This window comes from Rattus norvegicus, chromosome 10 (assembly GCF_036323735.1).
Source record: "Rattus norvegicus strain BN/NHsdMcwi chromosome 10, GRCr8, whole genome shotgun sequence".
In the NCBI taxonomy this organism is placed as follows: domain Eukaryota; kingdom Metazoa; phylum Chordata; class Mammalia; order Rodentia; family Muridae; genus Rattus; species Rattus norvegicus.
This window is the reverse complement of record NC_086028.1, coordinates 100,964,565-100,987,174: the sequence shown is the minus strand read 5'-3', so window position 1 is coordinate 100,987,174 and position 22,610 is coordinate 100,964,565. Positions and strand designations below refer to the sequence as shown.

The 22,610-nt window shown below is 55.1% G+C and overlaps 1 protein-coding gene and 1 long non-coding RNA gene across 7 annotated transcripts in view; one reads left to right on the top strand and one right to left on the bottom strand.

Annotated features, from left to right (window-relative positions):
* Nucleotides 1–2,304: 2,304 nt before the first annotated feature.
* Tmem104 (transmembrane protein 104) overlaps nt 2,305–22,610 on the bottom strand; it is a 58,652-nt gene continuing 38,346 nt past the window's right edge. For 2 of the 6 annotated variants that reach the window (XM_039086190.2, XM_039086192.1), the window contains 3 exons: nt 20,589–20,682; nt 8,759–8,909; nt 2,305–5,929 (listed from right to left, as the gene is read on the bottom strand). In XM_039086190.2, coding sequence (XP_038942118.1) covers nt 5,623–5,929; nt 8,759–8,909; nt 20,589–20,682 — 552 coding nt within the window. In that variant the 3' untranslated portion in view covers nt 2,305–5,622. Of the gene's footprint in view, nt 5,930–8,758; nt 8,910–11,652; nt 12,150–20,588; nt 20,683–22,610 lie in introns of those variants that run through there. The other 4 variants (XM_039086189.1, XM_006247715.5, NM_001191655.1 and 1 more) reach the window with 3 other exon arrangements.
* LOC134480900 (uncharacterized) lies at nt 5,928–7,315 on the top strand. The gene is made up of 2 exons (XR_010055869.1): nt 5,928–6,405; nt 6,626–7,315. It is a non-coding gene; the product is annotated as an uncharacterized LOC134480900 (long non-coding RNA).

Below are 22,610 nucleotides of genomic sequence, written 5' to 3'. Positions count from 1 at the left end.
TATGGGGGCTTCAGGAGTGAAGGATTGAATTCAACACTCAGTCTTCTTCTTTTTTTTTTTTAAAGATTTTATTTATTCATTTTATATATGATGAGTACACTGTTACTGTCTTCAAACACACCAGAAGAGGGCATCAGATCTCATTACAGATGGTTGTGAGCCACCATGTGGTTGCTGGGATTTGAACTCAGGACCTCTGGAAGAGCAGTCAGTGCTCTTAACCACTGAGCCATCTCTCCAGCCCCTTTTTTTTTTTTTACATTTATTTATTTATTATGTGTACATCATACAGCTTTCTGCCTGCATGTATGCTTGCAGGCCAGAAGAGGGCACCAGACCTGATTACAGATGGTTGTGAGCCACCATGTGGTTGCTGGGAATTGAACTCAGGACCTCTGGAAGAGCAGCCAGTGCTCTTAACCACTGAGCCATCTCTCCAGCCCCAACACTCAGTCTTCTTGAAAAGAGAGGATCTTGCTGGGGACAGTGGCAGTCTGACAGGCTAGGAGATGCCACTGGGAGTCCGACAATGTCAGTGATAGCCTGTCTGGGGCCTGGTCAGGGGAGTCTGGTCTGGGGCCTGGCCCATGGTCTCTAGAAGCTGGGCACGGGTACCATCCTGGGTCAGGCGTGGTTCAACCTCACTGTGCCCAAACCTCTCAGGCGTGACAATCTGCACACCCATCGTGCTCCGTCCTCCCTCTGGGGTTCTCAGGGGACTACCATTCACTGTCACGTATATCACTGATTCTGGGGACCTCTGTAAAGGTGACCTTTTCATTCTTTCAAGTTTTCTCATCAGCAACGAAATCTGTTCTCCAACAATGACTGTGAAGCAAGCAAGTGCTGGTCACCATTCCAACTGTGGTAAGCATTACATATGGATCCAGTCAGATTCATTCCTGTGCTGCTAAGGAAGGAAGGCTGGGGTCCTGCTGTCCTCTGTAGGTTAGGTGAGGGGGAGACTAGCAGACATTTTCTTTCATGCGACAGAGAGGGAGGCAGTCAGGGGAGGGGAGTGCTGGGCACAGTGACCCCTGAAGCCGAACCAGTGTTCTCTGCAGTAGCTTGTGTTACCTCTTTGGGCTCCAATAGCCACCCTGCTTGGGTGGGAGCCATGAGAACTGGACCCTTTCAGTTTTGTTTTAGGGAGAAAAAAAGGCAAGGCCAGATACATTTCCATTTATGGCCAGAGTGTGATCGCCCTAAGAATGGGGGCCTCCCTCTACTGTGGTTGTGTTCACTGCCCCTTGCTGCTCCCAAGATGGGAGGGAGTCAGGCAACAGGTGGAGATCCCGAGTCTGGGCGAGCACAGACGACAGTGCCCTCTCTGGAAGGGCACTGGACCCGGACATAGCGGCGACAGGGTTAACTGATGGGGCACCAGCTTCTGAACCTGAGTTCTTGTTTTTCCCACACCCCGTGTGCTGCTGGGGTGAGGCAGGGAGAAGGTTGCAGCAGGTGAAACCGGGAGGGGATGGGAGGCTTTAGACTGCTCCTCTCGCAGCCCAAGATCATTAATAACCAAGAACTAACTGTTAAGATAATTAAGAATCAAATGCGGAACTAAGCCTGCTGTTGGCTGGCTGAGCCTGCTGTTGGCTGGCTGGGCTCAGGTGGCAGCAGCCGGCTTCTTTTCTAGGAATGTATGAAGGGGCGAGAGGTGCAAGGACAGATGCCTTAGCCTGCGGCTCAGGGTGGAAGTGCCCCTGGCTCTCCTGTCCCTCTAAGAGGAGGTGGGGAGCCTGGAGGGGGAGAAGGGTGAGGTCATAGAAGGGAAAGCATCTAACACAGCCTTAACAACCCCCACCCCCAATGCTGTTTTTTCCCCCTTTGATGCGACATGCGAAAAGCAAGGCCCTGCCACTTGTCTCACAGTGGGACATGCTTACGGTCTGACCCAGTTCCCTCCCGTGGCTGCCCTAGTTGCTTCCCTCCATTTGTCTTTAGTCAAAGGCTTCATATGCACAACAGCATCTCCCAGAGAGCCAGTGCTCACAAAGGGGGTGGGGGTGGGGGGACATGGCATCTCTAGCCATGACCCTCCAGCTTTACTTACCTTGCTCTTTGCAAGGGGAGGGCGGCCCTCAAGCTTCCCGTGAGATTAGGGATCCATAGCAAATACTTCTCTTTCCCAAGCCTCCTAGATTTGGGTGGCTCCAGGCCCAGATGGGCAGCAGCCACAGGATTACCACTTCTTTAGGAGGTGATAAAGCTAAGCAGAATCCGGGAGCCTCAACCCGAGTCCTGTGAGACCCTGGGTTACTAGTAGTCACGGCTAGCGAATGACAAAGGAGACGACCGTGGGTAATAGCAGCTTTATTAAGGACTTTGGTGCTGGGATAAGCTCAGTCCTTTAGTCTCCATGACCTATGATGTGGAGGTCCTCACAAGGGGGTTACAGATGCTTGCTGCTCAGAGGCCACAGGGTATGGGGGTTGACAGTTTGGTCCTCACAATGTATCCAGCACTGTGCCAGGCATGCAGCAGGCTTGCCTCCACCTGGCTATCCAGTCAGCTTCCCAGCAGCCCCTGCACTTTACTTGCTTGGCACTTTACCCCTCAGACAGACAGCAGCCTTCTTCTGCCCCTGGGTCTGGAGCCACTGGCTACTTCTCTTCAGCCAGAGCCCCAAGAGACAGCCACTGCCTGTTGCTGAGGCTGCTCTTGGCCCCGTGTGGTGAGGACAGCTGTGTGGCTTTGGGCCTGGCCTGGTGCCCACTGCCACTTTTTACCACTGTGCAGTGCCTCACAGCCTGTCACCTGCCATCTGCCCCATCTACCAGCCTCAGGTGGGGCACAGCCAGAGCTCCTGGCACTGTGCTGATGCTCAGCTGGGCCTGGTGCCCTGTGGAGAACCATTATTCCCACCTTGACCTGCCCTGCCCTGCCCTCGGGATGGGTCCAGAGACTGCAGATAGACAGCAGTGACAACTGCTGAGTTTGAGGCTCAGAGCTGAGGCGAGGCTGGGTGGGCTCCTTGCTGTCCTCCGGATCACCGACCCCAGGGCCTCTCTGCAAACAGATACCGTGACCTAGCCGGTATCACCTTACCCGGGTGATATGGAAGTACTTAGTGTGCTTGATGCCTGTCTCTGTGTGTGTGTGTGTGTGTGTGTGTGTGTGTGTGTGTGTATGTGTGTGTCACAAATGTCACCCACAAATGCTAAGCCCTCTGAGTCCTCTCCTCTTTGTGCCCAACTCTCCTGGCTACCGGCGACAGAGGCCTGGTGTGACAAGACCTCATATGACTTCTAGCAGAACAGACTATAGGTGGAGATGAAGGAACAGAGAAACCAGACAGTGGGAAGGGTCAGCCTGGCATCAGTGATGTGGTCAGCTGGTCCCTCCTCCTGCCTAGGCTGGGGCTTCCCTAACTTAACCTGGGGGGTGGGGAACGCAGCAGCCCCACTGTGTGGCTCCAGACTGCCACATAAATCAACTCGGGCTTTATGATGCTAATAAATTTTCCACCAAAATTCAGTTTGGAGCCCGGGGGTGGGGGTGAGGTGTGTGTGTGTTGCAGTAGGAAGATGTAATTTGCTTTGTCCTTAAGCGAGAGGGAGAAGGGTAAGTACAGATGTTTTAATTGAGTTCTCTGCAAACAGCCTGAGACTGGGGCGGCACAGCACGGATGATGACGGGCAGTCGTTCCTTACCCCTGGGCCTGCTACTGTATTGCTCTCCTTACTTGGCCCACTGTAGGTCTGGGTCTCCTGGGAAGACGCTGCACTGGCAGACCGGTGTAGGGACGTCTGTCCGTCTTCCACGTGGCTGGAACTACTGATGTGGGGACAGCGTTGAGAGGCTGCTGCCCGGCCCACCCTGACCTGGAGATGCTCAGAGGCAGGGATGCTGGGGCCAGGGGCGGCAGCGGATCCCACATCCTTGGCAGGTTCTGCACAGCCCCTTGGATTCTGGGACATTCAAGAACACAGCAGAGCTCAAGCTTTGAATATGGCGGGACAGAAGGGAAGAGGTGTCTGGCGAAAGTTCCCTCACTAGGGTGGAGCAAGGCACTGAGATCAAGGGTGTGGGGGCATGGGTCTGAGACCCTCCACCCCAGAGGCAGTTCTGTCCAGGACAGGTGGGACTGGGCCCAGGGTTGGAGCAAGTCAGGGTCAGGACAGATCCCTGGTGCTCAAAGGAGAAGGCACATGGAAAATGCAGTTTTCTCAGTCTCTCATCATTCCAAGGCGTTGGGCCTCGTGGGTGCACGTGTGACTCAGCAGGAGGCAGCTGGGAGCCTGGCCTCCTTCCAGGGTAGCCAGGGACCTGGAGGGTGTGGCCACTGAGCACCCTCGACCAGGCTCCTAAGGGGTCACCACCTTAGTGTTGCAATGTAGCATGGGAGCAAGCAGGGCCGCATAATGCCAGCCCGACCTTTTGCAGAGGGTCACTCTGTGCTCTCCCCGTTCTAAGTCCAGGGCGGTGGTCAACCACTGTGGGTGTGGATGAGGCGATGAGGGCAGCTTCTCAAGTGGTACCCTGTATTTCAGGGGGGCCCTGGGTTCCCAGGGAGAAGCCAGGGGACATAGGGCCCCTTTCAGGGCCCCAAGTAGAGGGCTTTAAAGCCCGTGGAAGGATGCTTCACCTGTCTGCTGTGCCAGAGCTGGCACCCACAGCAGAAGCTCTCACAGCTCTTGCCTAGGGACCCCGGTGCCAATTAGCACTTCCTGTCCTTGTCACTAGAGCTGGCCAGGCCTCCCATAGGGGGGAAAAACAACGTAGCAACTGTCAGGATTGGCAGGAAAGAGGCCCTGCCCTTCAGAAGCAGGCCAGGTTAGGAGAGCCAGGGCCTGGGATTTGCCTTTGAAGAGGCAGCAGCTGCTAGTGGACGGTGGAGGACGCTGGAGGGGCACGGGGTCTGGTATACACGGCAGCAGGGCCAGCACTGCCTCCTCCACTGCAGAGGAGGGAACCGGCCTCCAGTGGCGGGAGTGGAGGAATGTGTGTAACAACCATGTTCCCACGCAGGAGGGCTGTCCTGCAGGGTGGCGTCCTGGGTGGGGAGAGGACAGCAGCTAGAGATGCAGACGGCCTCCTCTGAGAGCCCCAGCCTAGCGCGCTCACGCTCACGTAGACCTGGGTGGTGGCTAAATCCTGCTTTGATGCAGGGAGGCTGGAGCTGGGCTGTCTCTGCCTCCTGTTGTCAGACGCATCTGCTGTCATAGCTGGGTCTCCTTGAGGACGATGTAGGCTGTGACAAAGAAGAAGCAGGAGAAAGCCCATAGCAGCACAAAGGCCACCCAGAAGGTGTGGCCGAACGGGGACCTATGCTTGTTGATGGTTCCGGAGCCGAAAGTCAGCTGGGTGTCCTTGCGGCAGAGGAACACCAGGAAGGCGGGGATGACATACTGGATGCCAGTGCCCGCGTAGGCTCCTGTAATGGCCACCAGGGACTCCAGGTCATGTGTGCAGAAGGCCACCAGAATGGGGGGCACCAGGGTGATTGTGGGGAACACCACGCGGTCTACCACCCATGGGTAGGTGCCACCTTCACGGTGGAAGAGTGTTTTCCAGTTGTTGCGCAGGGTCACCGCGATGATGGGGAAGTTGGTGCTGATGGTGAACACGGGGAAGAGGCCCAGAAAGAACCGGACAGCTGCCAGGCCCACGACGTCACACCTGGCAAAGTTGAGGGTGTACATGTCCATGAGGCTGTCGCCACGGAAGCAGAAGATGGCCGTGAAGGAGAGGAGTCCGTAGAAGGCCAGGATCAATGCGTAGTCCAGGAACAGCAGCCGCGTGATGTGGCGCTTGGAGGAGATGGGGGTGATGAGGGATGGCAGGGAGTGCTGGCACATGAAAGAGTAGACACACACCCCGAACAGGTTCTGGACGCCCAAGAAGTTGGCGAGGGGCGGGTGCCCCTCTCCTTGTCCTTTCCCGATGCGCACGAGGGCCAGCACGATCATGATGGCGAAGGCTGCAAGACAAGGAGGGCCGCTGAGAATGAACGGCCTCGCCGGCTCAGTCTGCCCCGCATCCCCCAGACCATGCAGGGCTGCTGAGCCCTGAATCCCTTACCCCATGCATGGCTGCTGATCCCTGCATCCCTCACACTGTGCAGGGCAGCTGAGCCTGAGTGTCTTAGGTACAACATCCTGTTCTCCCCAATCTTCCCAGAAGCAGGGCCTGGGTGTGACCAGACAAAGGAGATGCTGGGGTGACAACCCCCGGTGAGGAGCTACCAGCTTCCCCTTATCCTTCAAGGTCCCTCTCGGGGGCTCTGTCAGCTTCCTGTCAGAGGCGGACCTGCCTGGCACTCACTCCTTCTCTCTTCTTTGGTTTAAAGGTTCTGGGCCTGCAGGGCCACGTGTGAGATGTGGGGAGCTGAGGGTTACAGGCACAGCACACGTGGGAGGAGGCACCTCCTAGGCACAAACCCCCTGCTGCATGTGGGTAAGAGGGCAGGGATGCGGGCAGCTGTGTGCAGGGCTGGGTGACCAGGGTCTGCAGTAGGGAGGATGTGGTGAGGGGGTCACTCCAGGGAAGAAAGGGCACCCGAGGGCAACTGAGGCTGGCGGCAAACGGCATGTGGCTCTGCTCTTCGGGGCTTGGGGACATGGTTAGGGGACAGGGAGTTTGCTGTGGAAGGGCATCTGTGACCTTATCTGTTTAGGACAATCAAGATCTGTAGACAGAGATGACTCTACCTGGTAGCCTCTTGGGGGAGCTCCTCTTGAGCCCTCTCCACCCGTGGGCTGGCTCACCGGTCCTGCCTCTAGAACCCGACTCCCTAAAGGAGCCAGAGTCCATCACCCTTGCTTCAGCACAAGGGACAGGGTCCCTGCCAGCTAGGACAACATTTCTAGATCTCTCTGGTATCTTCTCCTGACATCACCCAGGTTTGCCAATGGTAACTACTCAACAGCTCAGAGAACCCTGAGTCTTTGTCTTCATTTTTAATTTATACATTCCTGTTGCCTCTATGCAGAACAGGCCTGACACTCCCTGTAGTCTGGGACGAGTCCGCAGGGCCCGTGATGCTTCTTTGTGAGTGGTGGGGCAGAAGAGTCTGGCCTGTCCTGTCTGTGGGCCCCCTCAGAGGATCAGGGCTCTTCCTCAGTATGACGCTGGGGGACTCTATAACTTCCTCAGGGCACTGGTGGACTCCTTGGTTCTAGGGAGAGGCTGTTCTGCTGGGACCCACGAGAAGCCAGGCCAATGTCTCTTCCCATGATGACACGTGGGAGTGGGCTGGAGTCATTTATTGCTTTTAATCAGAGTTGTCTGACATGGCAGTGGGGGGAAGGAGGCGGGGGAGCTCAGAACGGCCCGTGAAAACTGCCAATAAAGATGATTTGTTTCAGTTCTCACAGTGGCTCAATTCCTCTACTCCTCCTGCTCCAGGGCACCACAAATCTTTCCGGCCCCAGCCAGTCGGAGGGAAGTATCAACCTAGTTCCTCTCTGGGCCTCAGCCTCTGACCCCAGGATGCTAGCTCATCCTAGAGGTGTAGGAAGCTGCTGGTGTACTGAGGCGTGGGGAACCCTCCAGCTGGCTGGAAGTGGTGTCATGTGTGCTCAGGTGGTGCAAGCTGTGCCACTGTAGGGAGGAGGACACTGGGTGGGAGCCAAGGGAGTAGCCATTGCAAGACACGATTTAAATGTTGTTTGCCACCACCGATGGCTGGGATGCTACCTGGGACCTGGCCCTGCTCCAGGCCTTGCCCACGGCCGGCATGAATCTGGAAAGAGGCCAATGGAGAAATCCTGCAGCTGTCTGTTGCCTGACCTTGGCCTTGGGTCTTGAGAGAAGGCAAGACCAGGAGGCTGGCTGTTGAGATGCTCCTGGTTCACGGCTGGGTTTGACCTCAGGTGCTAGTTACTCCTCTGTTCTCTGGGGGAAGCCTCAAGTCCCCCCAAGAGCTGTGAGTAGGTGACAGCCTGCTTATTCAGGGTGGTCGCCTGGACCACTCTGGCTGGGTTCCACATCTCTAGTATCTATCCTCTAACATGGTCTTCCACCGGCTGCTTTCTTATCTCAGGCCTTTCCAGAACTTCCAGGATAGCCCGGTCATAACTAGTCATATCTAAATGTGACGGCAGAGATTAGTGACCCAGCTGGGCCTGACGGTGCTGGCCTGGAGTCTCAGCTACTCAGGGAGGCTGAGGTAAAAGGACGGCAAGTTCACAGCCAGTGCCTGGGCTACACAGGGAGTTGAAAGCCAGCCTGGGGAAGTAAGTGAGGTTCTGTCTTAAAATAAAGTCTGTGGCAAGAGAAATGGCTCAGTAGTGGTTAAGAGCACTTGCTGCTCTTCCAGAGGATCTGAGTTCAGATCTCAGCACCCATCTCACAACTGCCTGTAACGTTGGTTGGGCGCACACACATGGTACATACTCACATAGACAGATATATTTATCTTTAAAAAGAGGGCTGCAGTTGGAGCTCAGTGGTAGACTGCTTGTCGAATATGCACAAAGGACCATACTAGACATGTGGGGATTACACACACACACACACACACACACACACACACACACACACACACACACACACACACTCTCTTCCCCTCCCCGTCACACTTACTGAATCTGTCCCGGAGGGTCACTTTGTGCAATAGCAGCTCCTTGACAATCACCTGATGGGGGACAGGCTCATTTGTGTTCCCTTTTTCCCTTCCTCTCCTTAGCCACACTATCTGTCAAAAGTGCCCCAGCTGTGGGGACAGCATACAAGGCTGCTGGATCTGGTTAGGGAGAGGCACAGCACCCATGTCTAAGCAGAGATGAAGTAACTCTGAAGGGCCTACCGTGCCTCCAGGGAACACAAGCCAGCCAGAGGTGGGGAACACTCATGGAGGCGGAGGAAGTGCAGAGGCCTAAGGGAGAGCCCCAGGCAAGTCCAACAAAGGAGTCCCACCGACTGCCCACCTTCTGGGGCACACTCAGAAGGCACTGGTCCTGGGAACACAAGGGGGAAGGGAGAGTGTTGACCTGGCTTCCAGTTATGTTCAAAAGAAACACTGATGTCTCCGACTGACAGAAACCGAGGAAGGAAGAAAGTGGGGGCTCCGACCTGCAGAGGTCCCAAGACCACTCCATGAAACTCTCCTGGGGCCAGACTCCTTTGTCCCTGGAACCTCCTGCCTTCCCTGGTGCCAGGGGAGCGGCAGAGATCACCAGCTATCTCCTAGATTGATCGCCCCGTCCCTGGGGAGGCGGCTGCTCCAAAAACTCATTATGTTTGCTAATAAATCAAGGTGAAGTAAGATGACAGGCCGTGAGGGACAGACAGTGTGGAGGCACAGAGGGCACTGTCGTGCCACCCTGGATGACACTCAGTGCTCACCACCAGCTGCAGGGCAGGCACAGGTGGACACGGAGATGCCGAGTGGCCCCCCGCATCCAGAGTGTCCCCATCAGAGGTGCAGGGGTCTGCCCTTGAGCAGAGCCTGCAGCTCCCGGGTGGCAGTGACAGGTGTCCCTGTGTCTCCTCCATCCAGGCTAATCTCTGAGAAGTCTACAATGCACTCGCTTTCCACACCAAAAGTCACACTCCGAGGGTGTGTGGAGAAGCATCATCAAGGTGCTGGGGAGGACTCGGGAGGCTGGTGAGAGCTTGGCATAAGGTCACATGGGGATAGTGGACCTGGGCCGATCATTTGTATAAAGAGGGGCAGGAGACTTTTCTTATTTATAGAAACAACTGTGCCGGTTTTGTACAACCTGAGACTTGGCCTTTATCACTCACTCACTAACAGACTCGCTGAGGGTCTGCTGACCGCTGGCTCTATTCTGGTCACTTGGGGGGGGTGGGGGGAGTGCACAGAGCAGGCACAGGCTTTGTCCTCATGGAGTCCAGAGTGAACCAACAGGTAGAAGGTATCAAAGGCAATGACAGCAGAAGAAACTGGATGGTGACCACCTTAGGAGGACAGCATCCCCGTGCGGAGAATGGTCCAAGCTCAAAGGTGGAAGTCCTTTGTAGAGGACAGGGGGGTGCGGTGCCAGAGGGGCAAATAAAGACCGTCCTAGCTGCTCTGTGACACCTGCTTTTGGTGTGGGAGGGCGAGGAGGACTCGTTACAAAGCAGTGATGAGGAGACAGCTGCCCTTCCAGTTTCCAGGCTCGTGGTCTCCGACTCTGCCTGAAGGCATGAGCTGCTTACAGGCAGACTTCTGACAGCTGATCTAAGTTCGACAAGCTGGCCTTGCCGTATTGATTCACCTTGAGGTGCAGCTTGCTCCCTCAGCATCTAACTCCCTGGAGGGAGGGGACAAGCGCAGAAAGCAAGCCATCATCTGAGGAGGAGCCGAGGCCAAACAGGTGCTGCTCAGGCGCCTTGACCGGCCAGCTCGAGACGGCATGCTTCCCTGTGTCGGGAAGTTAGGGCAAAACCAAACCCGGCACAGAGACGCCCAACAGCATCTGGGTGGCTTTCTTCCCTCCTTTCTGTTGTCAAGAGCCTGGTAAATCCCTGTGGGAGCTGTCTGACCAATGCTGTCTGTCTGTCTGACCTCAGAACATCTTCTTGGCAGAGAGAAAGGGCAAGCCACTCCCTCCTGGATATGTGCCAAGGACAGAGGGACGCTGATTCCTGAGAGCCTCGAAATAAACAAACACCATCCCTCTCGAATCCACGCTTTGCCAGCAGGGCGGGGAAGGTGACCAGGGACCTACTAGTCAGGTGAAGTCATGGGAGGAGGCACAGACTTGTTGGGGCCAGATGTGGGGTAGGCAGGAGTCTGACATTAGGGCAGAGTTGTCAGAGGCCATTCTTCACGCACTGGGAACATAGCCGGGGCAGCCATCTAACAGCCAGCTTGCGTTGGAGGTGTGGGGAGGGGAGGCCCTCCCCCCTTCCCCAGTTCTCTGCACAGCAAGTGACCTGGCTGACATCTGCGCTCGCTGGGTCCCCCACGGGGGCTGTGGGGGAGCTTCCTGCTTTCCTCTTCACACATAGGAAGACCTTGCCTTCCTTGCAGGATCCTGGCATCTTGTGGGGCCAGCATGAACTGGGACACTGCCTTGGTGCCTGCTCCCTGGGGTCACCACGGCTGTAAAAGTGGGGCATGGAGCCCCTCTTGGTGGCTTTTTTATTTCCCTCTTCCTTGAGACTAGCTCTGAAATGTCGTGGTGGGGGGGGGACTTCTGAGCGTGCTGAATGATGTCCACGTGTCTCCTAGAAGGTGCCAGCAAAACCACAGGGCTTAGGCCAGCAGGGGCCTAAGTTACCTCAGTGGGCAAAGGAGCTTGTGGCCAAGTCTGACGGCCTGAGCTCAGTCTCTGGGGCTCATGGGGTGGGGAGAACTGATTCCTGCAAGTTGTTCTCTGACCGCTCTGTACATGCCTTGGCATACACACATGCATGCAACCACACAAACTGTGTAGCCCAGGATGGTCTCTAGCTTGTATGTAGCTGAGGATGGCTTTGAACTCCTTACTCCCCTGCCTCCACTTCAAGCGTTGAGATTACATGTGTGTTCCACCATATTCAACACTATTCATTTTCTCGTACTGATATACAGCTAAACGATACACAGATATGTCTATAAGCATGCATTTGGCTTTTTGAAACAGCCCTGGCTGTCCTGGAACTCTCTGTGTACACGAGACCTAACCTAGAACACACGGAGATCCACTGGCCTCTGCTTCCTGAGTGCTAGGATCAAAGGCCTGTGCCACCACACCTGACCCGGTCCAGTATATTCTTAAAGATTTATTTTTATTCACAAGTGTTCACATATACGTGGGTAGCTGGGGAGGCTGGAGAAGGTTGCTAGGTCCTCAGGAGCCGGAGTTTGGGGCAGGTCTGAGCTGCTTAGTGTAGATGGATGGCTAGGAACTGAGTTCAGTTCCTCTGGAAGGGCAGAGTGTGCTCTTTACCCGTTAGCCACCTCTCAACTCCAAACTCAAGGATAGTCCTATGGGGCCACGAAGCATCTGTCAGTTCTCCTGATTTGCATGGGGAAATCAGCTGGGAGAGCAGCAGCCTGGCTTGTGCAAGGCCCAAGTACAGTCAATCCCTAGTGTCTTGAATGAAGAAAAGGTGAACGGCTGAAGGCTAAGTCCCCTTGGGCCATGACAGCCAGACTGTCCAGAGAAGAGGTGCTGGTTTGGCCTAGGGGGCTGGTATATAGCATGGGACCTCAGCCACCAGGCTGTACCTATCCCTGCCACCAGCCTGTCCTAGAGCAGGACCTAAAAGGACAGGAAATATAGCTGTGGTGAATGAGGAGGACACACGTCCATTAAGGCCAGACTACATGCTACAGTCCTGCCTTAGTCTCTGAGTGCTTAAGAGGCATGCAGATACTTGAAACCACGGCTCTCAAGGGTCAAGGAGGACTCCAGCAAATACTGTCCCTGTAATGTCAAGGCCCTGGGCCTTTTCCACAAGCGGCCATTTTCCTTCATGCTTCCCGAAGAGCCTCCCCCGCTCTCCCCTTCAACCCTTCTGGTCCTAGATACCCACTCTGGGACAAGCTCAGCCTGTGCCATTTCCTAAGTGGTGTTCATGGCTCTGGTTTCAGTTTAGCACATACAAAGAGGCAGCCATCCATCGAGGTGGCCATCCGTCACTGTGGCTGTCAGGAGGACAGGGCTGTCTTCTCCAAGCAGAGAATCAACACGTCAGAACTAATGATAATGAATGACCCAGTGAGCATGCATCAGTGACCGGCTGGTTTTCCGGCAGGGAGCTGGGTCTGGTGGAGGGGGGGCTTGGCTACAGCTTTGCCCTTCACCACCACACTGTGTCTCCAGGACACAGGGGCCGTGGGTCCTGCTTGCAGCTGAGCCATGGGGGAGTGGGCGGGAAACTGGACAGGACAATGTGAGCTTTTGAGCTCAGGCTGAGAAGTGAGAAGTGTCCCAGCCCTAAAACAGCTGCAGGTGATTGGTGTTTGTCCTTTAACCGATAGGACTGACACAGGGAAGGAGCCTGGAGGGTGGGGGTGGGGCGCTAGTGCTGCCCTGAGAAGCTGCTGTATCTTACAGTCTAAACTTTCAGGTTACGCTGGGCTCAGCCCAAGTGCCTCTTTACCTGTTAATCCTGAGCAGCTTGCTGTACGGCCTTTATGAATAGAAAAGCTAGAAGCCTGGCTGGCTGGCTGGGCCAGCAGACAAACCCAACCTGACTACTTAGAACCCGAGTAAAGGTGGAAGGAGAGAAAGGACCTCAACAGGCCACCGTGGCTACCCTTCTCTTTCACACACACACACACACACACACACACACACACACACACACACACACAACATTAATAAGATTGGATGGATTAGTGCTGAGCAGAAGGAAGCAGCTGGCACAGTGGCTGGCATGGGTGGGGACCAGCAGAGAAGTCTCTGAGAGAGTTGTCTCTTTATCCTCCCACAGCCTTACTTTTCCATGCTGGGGTGTGTCTCCCAAAACCAGCACACTGGGTACCTTTCTCCTTGTGAAGGAGGAGACTGGGATCACTCCAGTGGTTCCAACTTCCCTGCTGGTCCAGGAACTATAAGAGCTTGTCCTGGATACCCAGTGCTGGTACCAACTAATTTGAGGGGCTCTGGAGGTCAGGGGAGTGGGATGGGGGACCCAGGGGCTGTCAGATCATACCTGCTCTCTAAAGATCCTTGGTGTCTCCTTTTACCCCGTTTAGAGTAGTTAAAGCTATACGAGCGCGCGCACGCGCGCGTGTGTTTGTGTGTGTGTGTGTGTGTGTTTTCTCTCTTCACAGATTCTTTTTTCTTTTTTTTTTTTTTTTATTTCTTTTTTTCGGAGCTGGGGACTGAACCCAGGGCCTTGCGCTTCCTAGGCAAGCGCTCTACCACTGAGCCAAATCCCCAACCCCTCCACAGATTCTTTGATGCATGAGTTGGTCTATTCTTCCTCGAAGTCACTCATCTACCTGAGCAGGGGCCAGAGGTCTCCTGTGTGTTCTCTGGGGGGACTAACTTTGGAGTTCTGGGTGAGACTTTTCCAGAGACATGGCCTGCCTCTGTTGACCTTGGCCATAACAACTCACTCTGGATACCCTTTCTACTGAAAGGAGGGAATTCAAGCTGGCTCCTTCTGGTGCTGGGCAGGTCTCCGTGCCTTGCAGAAGATGTGCCCCACCTACTTTTGGGTCTAATTCTACCCATGGCTGCAAGCTCCTCCTGGAGGGGCTTGGAGCAGAGCGCTCCCTCTCCACCTGAGGTAGAAGATGCAGGGCAAGCGGGCACTCAGCCTCCAGAGCGGCCAAGCTACTGGTATGAAAGCGGGAGTTCTGGCCTTGTCATCCTTCCACCCCCCTCCCCCAGCTCAGCACACACAGGTGGCCTGGGAGACAGTCTCCATTTTTCATTCCTGAGTCATCGGGGCAGCTTGGTTAGTGACCATGGGGACGGGATGGCAGAGTCAGGAGCCTGGCTGTGAGCCAGCTAATCTCCTTCCTGGAGATTGAAACATAAAACTTCAGGCCCAGTTGCCCTCCTCACTGAAGGCTGCTTGGCCTTTCCTCCAGAGTAGCCAGCTAGTGCAGGGGGACTGAGGAAGAGGAGGAAAGGTGACAGACGCCAGGGCCTGGGGGTTTTGAGGCCTCTGGCTTGAAGGAGAATTTGTTCTGGGGCTGTAGGACTCCTGTGGTGGTGGCTATAAGGGACAACCCTGTGCAGACAATGCTTATGACTACAGGTGCCTTCCCTCACCTTGGAATGTCCAGGTAGCTTCCTACCCACCTTGTGGGTGGATCGGCAGTTCTGGTCTGGTGGGCAGAGATACACGCAGATCAGAGCTGTGGACAAGTACAGCTGCTGAGAGGCGAAGCTGGAAAGGGACTGGCCACCTTCTCTTGGAGCCCAGCGCAGTGCTGTGGTTGGCCTTGACTGATGCTGGCTGACAGTGCAATCGTCAGCCTATGGCTGGCTCTTCTCTAGGGAAGGTTAATGACATGTTTGCTTCATCCCAGTGGCCTGTCCACAGAAGCCCCAAGCCCCTCTCTCCACACTGAACTCTGCGTGTACGATGAGATAAATCAGCGTATAGAATGAAGACCACCACAGTCTCATCTGGTCCCCTCTACTTGTGGAGGGGCCGCAGAGAATCCTGAAGAGTGGCCACTGGGCAGGACAGTGTTAGCGACAGAGGCTGCTGCATACAGATAGATGGGGACACGGCCTTTTCTGGACTCCTGGGTTACAGCAGTTGAGGAACTGCACAGGGACTCAACATGGCGACAGATGGCCCAGGCTTACAACACCCCTGACTGCTGGCTTCCACAGATCACAGCAGCCCTTGTGAGGGCACTCGCCACTTGGACAACTACAGGCCCGGGGACGGTGGAAACTACAGCCCTCCTGTTCCCGGGTGAAGGCCTCTTCTTGGGGACCTGTGGCCTTGTTTGCTGTTACTGCTTAGTTGCCTGCTGGCTTAGAGAACAAATCTGGGCCACTTGTAGGGGGTGGGGTGGGAGAGCAGGGCTGAGCAACTTCCCCAGGCAGGACAGCCCTAGCTCCTCTACGGACGGACGCCTGGCGAGGATGGTGTCTGACCCACTTTGAAGGGAGTGTGGAGCTGGAGAGCAGGAGGTGTCAGTTCTGAATACACAAACAGAGGGGAGGAGGCCCTAGGGTTCATGACAGCCCAGAGGAGGGCGGCGGTGCCCCACAGCAGCCTTTATTAGAAAGAATCGAGTTTTTAATAACACCAGTGGGGTGCCCTGAGCTGAGCCAGCTGTTGGTGATCCCAAGTGGGAGGCATCTGTGCACAAGCTGGGGGTGGGTGGGTGGGTGGATAATGGGATTGAAGTAATAATGCTGTTGTGGCCCCTTCTAGCCTGAGAGCTCCCATGGGGCAGCCAGCTGGATAGGAAGGAGCCACCAACAGGTCTAAGTCATGTTGCTCAGGGCTCAGGACTGAAGGCCTGGATGCTAGACCTTTGGGAATGAAGGATGGTGTTCTGGCTGACTCATGTGCCCCTGGGCCACCTGATGCTCCCCAAGGGCTGAGACTGAAGATAATTCCCCATAGCCCAACAACAAGAATGAGCCTGCTCATCTCTCTCGGGTGGGGGTGGAGTACAGGCTGGGGGTGTGGGGACCACAGCAGGGTGTGTGGCGAGGGGGTAGGAGAGATGGCTTCAATGATCCTGGCATTGCAGTTTGCTTTTGAACATGGCTGAGGTTCATTCTGGGACAGCTGACTGTGCCAGCAATGAGGGTGATGCCCCTGTCTCAGTGCTGAGCAGGTGCTAATTGTGGTTCTAACGAGCACCTTCTACTCAGTCTTATGGTGTCTTCCTTGCCACAGTACAGAAGAGGGTTGCAGAGGACCGAAGACAGGTCAGTGCACAGTGGGAGAGGGCGCCATTGGGCCATTTTAGGGAGCAAGGTCAGTCTGCGATGGCTGCCTGGGAGAGCCAACTGGAAGACCTGGTCTGGAAGATAACCTTCCTTCCTGGAGACAGCAGAGACCCCTCCCTGTCCTTGTGATCTTAGAGGCATTTATTACCCAAGTACCCTCAGGGCTGAAGAAGTTAAGGGTGCTTATTGCTCTTTGCAGAGGACCCAGGATTGAGTCCTAGCACCCACATGGCCTCTAACAACTGTAACTGCAGTTCCAGAGGATCTGATGGCTTTTTCATACCCTCTGGAAGCAGGCATTCACACAGTGCACATACGTACACAAAACATCCACATGCATTAAGAAGGAAAAATCAAAGCTCCCCAAATCGGCCGGTGTGGCATGAGAAATGGATCCATGCTGGTGCTTGTCACCGATATTCTGACATTTCCCTGGACAACTGGCTATTTGTAAAGGCCATCCAAGCCTTCAAATCCCGTGGTGGAAACACAAGGAGACTTAGGCTACTAACGGAGTGAGGGGAGGGCAGAGGAAAAGCCCCCAGAGAAATCCGCCTGAGGCTCCTGGGCACAACTCTAGGGGCCCCCAGATCGACCCCGGCTTCATCTCAACAGATGGCAGAACAAATTCTTAATTAAGCACAAGAACCTTCCGGCTCAGCACATTAATTCACGATTTTCCGGTCCTTTTGGTGCCCATTCTTTCTCCTGTCTTCTGGAACCCGGGCCAGCTTACTGCCTCCCTGAGCTCCCTGCTCAGCTCTTGAAAAGGAACAGCCCTCATTTGGGGAGAGGGGAGAGAGAGGGTGGGTGTTGGCAAAGTGTGGGAGGGAGGGAGGGAAGGAGGGAGGGGAGGAGGGTCTTGTGGGGCCACACGGAACCACTGCTGCTTCTCACAGGCAGAGTGGCAGCTTGGCAGAGGCTTCTGCGGGACTTCTGAGATCACTGCCTGAAGGGAGTCCTAGGAAAACTCCCCAGGAGAGGAGCTTGGCTCAGGGGAGAGATTCCCTTTCTATGTCCAGGGCTTGGTTTGGTAGGCTGAGGTCCCTGCCTGTTTAGTGTGGCTTTGGGGACTTCTGGGGGGATTCTGTGGCCTGGTTCTCCTCCTCAGAGCAAGACCCGGGGTTAGGTGGAGAACGCTGGCTTCTCCCTGAGAAGCCAGGCCGCCCTGGCACTTCCTCTGCCCCAGCTGGGATCTTCCCCGGGCTCACTGTGGTTTAGCTCACTTAACAGCAATTTCCCATTTCCTGGGCGGCTCTGTCACTGGGAGGCCCGGCCTTTTAAGTTCAAAGGTCTGACTGAGTCTCTCATGGAGAAAAATGACTGCCTTGTGCTCTGTCACCCACAGCAGTGTGCCGGGGAGACTCCTGACATTTGATTATCTCCCATTTCCAAGGGAGAAGAGAGGCAAAGGCGTGAAGACAGCAGTGTCCCTAGCAAGCGACAAGTGCACAAGTGTGTGCAAGGATCCTCCCTAGTTGCTCTCTGCTCCCGTGGCCGTCACAGACCCTTAGGACCACTGCCCCCTGCCTGCAGCACACGGGAGCTGCCAGGAGGCCCGGGAGACCCTGGAACTTTTCTGCCCTGTAGGATGTAGGGTTGGGGTGACAGTTCCCACGGAGGAACAGTGGCTTTGAGTCAGGGACTTGCTTATCTACCTGGTGCTGGCTTTGAGCCTTCTTTCCCTTTCTTTTATTTCTTTTTTTTATTTTGATTATTTTTGGATATAGGGTTTCTCTGTGTAGCCCTGCCTGTCCTAGAACTTACTTTGTAGACCAGGCTGGCCTTGAACTGAGAGAGAGAGATCTAGCTGCCTGCCTTTGCCTCCCAAGTGTTGGGCTTAAAGGTGTTGTGTCACCACAGCCCAGCCTTACTTTAAGGTTTAGTCTTGAAATTTTAGTTGTAAACCTTAGCCTTTAATGGCTAAGCAACTTTCTCCAGCCTTGCTTTATTATTTCAAATTGTGTGTGCGTGCGTGTCTGTCTGTCTGTCTGTCTGTCTGTCTGTCTGCATGTGAGTATGTGCACCTACATGCAGGTGCCAGTGGGGCAGAGGCATCAGATTCTCCCCCACCCTGGGTGCTGTGCACCGTGTACTTGGGCCTGTTCCTGTGAATGTTGGTGGCAAGTGTGATACCAAAGGTCCCTTCACCTACTGCCCAGACTCTGAGTTTCTGGAGATCCTGTCTCTAGCCCCCAGCTTCCCATAAGAACTGGGATCCCAGACCTCTGTGTTGCTGTGTCCAGCTTTTATGTGGGCTGGGGGAAGCCACCAGAGGCTCTCAGGCTCCCATGGAGAGTGCTTTTTACCTACTGAGCCATCTCCCTAACACAGCCAGTGCCTGTCCAGATCCAGGGGACAGCGGAACTGGACGGAGGGAAGCAAAGGCTGTTGATGGTAGGATCGGGGTTTGGCAGCAACAGGAGCTCTGCTGCGATCCCCACCCAGTTCTAGTACTTACGAGAGAACATTTATTTACTCCTAGCCTCTTCCCTCCCTTACACGCTCTCCCTCCTCTACCTCCCCTCTCTCTTTGTAGCTCCTTTTTCTATGTAGTTGAGACTGACCTTGAACTTCTGACCCTCCGGCCACCTCCTCCTAAGTGTGAGGTTTATAAATTTGTGCCACTATGCTGGGCTCAAGCTTCCCTCTTTAGATGGAGACTTTGTTAAAAAAATATAGAAGTTAAGCTATCACTATCAGGCCTGTTGTCTCCTTATGAACTCCATCAATCTGGCCAAAGCATGTGCTACTGGCCTCAACTCCCTCCTGCCCGTCTCTCAGTGTCAAACCAGCATGGCAAGACATGAGCAGGGGCTCAGCTTCAGGCCAGAGCTTAGAGAATCCTTGGACAGGCAAGGACTAGCAGGACAGGCCAGACTTGCAGACCCAGCCGGCTGCAGGGAGTAAAAGGAACTGGGCAAGAGAGATAGGTAGGTGAGGGAAGGGAACATTCCTCTCCAAACCCTGCCCCAAAAACATCACCACCCTGGCTGGAGTGCTCACAAGAGACAAGATATAAGAGAGGGGAACAGATTGTGTTCTGACCCCTGTCAACCCTGACTTCTAGGCACCAAGCCCTCTAGGGCTCCTGGATTAGAGAGGTGTTGGGGGCTGTCCCATGCCCATGCTGCTGTAGCTGAAGCAAGCCAGGCTATTTGAGAGGATGGCTTGCCCTCCCACTGTGGAAGCCAGGGCACCCTTGGTTTCTCTACTGGGGGAAGCAGGGGCTAGGAGAAGCCTGACATTGTCAGTGTGAATGCCCTTAGCAGGCACGATGTGGAATCAGCAGCAGTTTGCAGCCCTGGTCCTGACGGGGGTTAAGGAGGATGGCTAGGAGGAAGGAGCCCAACTCAAACAGCTCTGGAAACTGTGCTAGGGGTTGGGGTGGAGGCTCCTAGACCCATCCCATGTGGCCAAGGCTGTCCTTGAATTGATTTAGTTTGTAGCTAAGTGAGACCTTGAACTTCAGTTTCTCCTCCTGCTATCTCCTGAGTGCTGGAATACAGGTACCTGCTACTGTATCTGTCTTTATTTGGCGCTGGGGACCAAACTCAGGCTTCTCGAATACTAGACAGGCATTGAGCTGCGGTATGTCCCCACCCCCCACCCCGTTTTAGCTTTTATACTGAGAAAGTCAGATGCACAACAGGGCCAGAGGAGAGGTAACAGCAGCCCCACAGCTGATCACCCTCGATCCAGCAGCAGCAGCCGGATGGAGCTGGCTCCTTCCTGGATGGAGCTGGCTGGCTGGCAGGCACCGCAGAAGTGAACACATCCCTGCTGGTAACCAGTTTAAGGGGGAAGATCCCCAATGTCTACCTGAGGCCAAGAGTGCTGTCACTCGGGGTGTCAGCCAGCTGGAAGCCACTAGAGATGGCAGCACATCTTTTCACACTCTGGTGGTCTATAAGTCAAAGGTTCAGAGCAACTGGGCCGCAGACCCCTGGGTTTTATGGCTGTGCCAGACACCACATCCTAGGTGTTCTTGTCCCCTCCTGGGGGCGCACAGCCCGACCTAGCATGCTCATGTGAGAGAGGCTGGACCAGAATTAGCAGTTCAGGTCCTAGCCCAGTTCTGTCCATTCAATGTGACCTGGAAAAAGTCACTCATGTTTTTTTGGTACTAAATTTCCCCAGCAGTAAAAGGCAACAGAGCGCCTGCTCCTCCTTGCCCTCTGGAAAGGTGAGAGGACCAGGCAGGCTGAGGGAGCCGAGCCGCTGCGTCCCAGCTGGGAGTTTGCCTGGCTTCTCTGCAGAGGTGGAGGGAGGGGCCGGGGAGAAGGGTAGACCCGGGCGATTTCTCAGACTCACCGATCCATCTCATCAGGGAGGTCAGGATCTGCAGGTACTTGGTCTTCTGGACATCAAAGAAGGTGAACGGACCAAGGAGGACGGTGAAGATGGCCTGGGGGTGAGAGGAACGTGAGATGGTACACAGAGGTGGACACGCAGAGCGGGCTGTGAGGGGACTATGGCCTGTGCACAGAGCTGAGGCCCAGTAGTAACACAGGTGAACGCTTGGGTTGGGCACCCTGACAGCACTTCCCCAGGCCGTCAGCATCACTGAAGATGAATACAGGGGCTGGGCAGGATGAGGGAGGCAGAGCTTCCTGCTCAGATGTCACTGCTTTGTCTACGCAAGGCCCAGGCTTCCTTCTGGGACCTCCACCCAATCCATTCCGCTGACTTCAGTAGGTACTGCTGAGGGAGCAGCAGGCCCAGCACTGTGCTGCGAGGAGTGTGGGTTAGGAATGAACCGGCAGTGAGGAGTACCAGTTAGGTCCTCACCATCACGGGGACAGAAGGAATGGGGGACATGAGGGCTCTGACAGGCAGGGGCGGCTGAGAGGAGAAGGATGCCATCTTTCCATAAGGGTTGGAATGCAGAGGACAAGAGCTAGGGCTGCTGGGGCCACGTAGGCAAAACGGCCCGATTGAGAGCAAGGGCTTCACCAGGGAGTGGGGTTGGGAAGCAGCCTAGCTGTTTGAGGGCTCACCCTGGGTTCAGTTCCCAGCACTGCATTAAACCACATGTGGTGGCACCTGCCACCCAGGCTATCCCAGGCCTGCCACCCAGGCTATCCCAGGCCTGCCACCCAGGCTATCCCAGGCCTGCCACCCAGGCTATCCCAGGCCTGCAGCTCCCGTGCTTTGAGCATCATCCTCATCCACACAGAGGTCAGGGGTGGGATGTGAACTGCCTGGAGACCTGGATGCCTGTGGTACTGGCCCCTTAGTTTCCTTTTCTTTGGAGAACAAGGGAAAATGCTTAATTAAAAACAGCAACAACAACAATGACAAAAACCAAACAAACCCTGCTTTAGACTGCTGGCCTGTGGAGTATGTAATCCCTTTACAAAAAAAAGCACGATGGAGATACAGCGGTGTCTTGGGGGTGGGTGGGTGAAGGGCTGTGCTCTCCATGCCAAACTGGCTGCTCTGGAAGCAGAGGGATTAAAAGCTGCTCACTGGAGTTCAGATGGTACCATTTCCAATCTGCCACTCGGAAGCAGGCAAACATCAGCCCTTATTAAGGTTCATGCTGCCATTTCATCACGCGGATGCTAATGACACTCACCAGAGATGCAGCATACGGAGGGGTGGCGAGGAGCTGGCAGAACGGGGAGAGCGGCCCATTGTAGGGAGCTGGGCTCTGGCCCTATGTATGAGCAGTGTGACTCCATCACGGGCTGCCAAGTGGGGGGTTGGGGGGAGAGGCAGACCAGACAGTTCCTGTGACAGGCAGGAGGGAGCTCCTGGGGGGGAGGGGGAGCCTACTCCACCCTCTCCGCAAGGAGGGCAGGAAGTGGGGGGAGGCTGTGACCTCTTATCCAAGTCCATTATCTCTGTGAGAATGAATGACAAGATTCCAGAGCCGCCTAAGAAAGGCTCTAATTAGCTGGGGTGGGTGAAGGCACCCTGGCAGTCACTAGGGCTGGGAGATTTCTGAGGAGGTCTTTCAGCTGGGGGCCTCCAGACCAGCCCTTCTTCTCTTCAGGAAAAGGGGGATAGAGAAGCATTTGTTTAGGCCTGGGGGACAGTGGAATCAGGGGAAGGGACTCCGTCAAGGCAAAGGGAGGTGTCTGTGCAGCTCAGGCGGGAGAGCTGGACCACAGTAAGAAATGGGTACTCCAGCCACCACCCCTGGTCGAGCCTGTCCGTGTGGGGCACCGTCAGTAAGTCCTTTAGGAAAATTACCACTTCAGGGAAACTTTCCATTGATGACTTTCTCTTTTGAAGCCGAGAAGGGGCTGACAGGGAGATGCATAAACACAAAAACGTGTCCAAATGACTTTGGTCTGTGGAACTGGGCTCTTGGTATGCCTGGGGGTC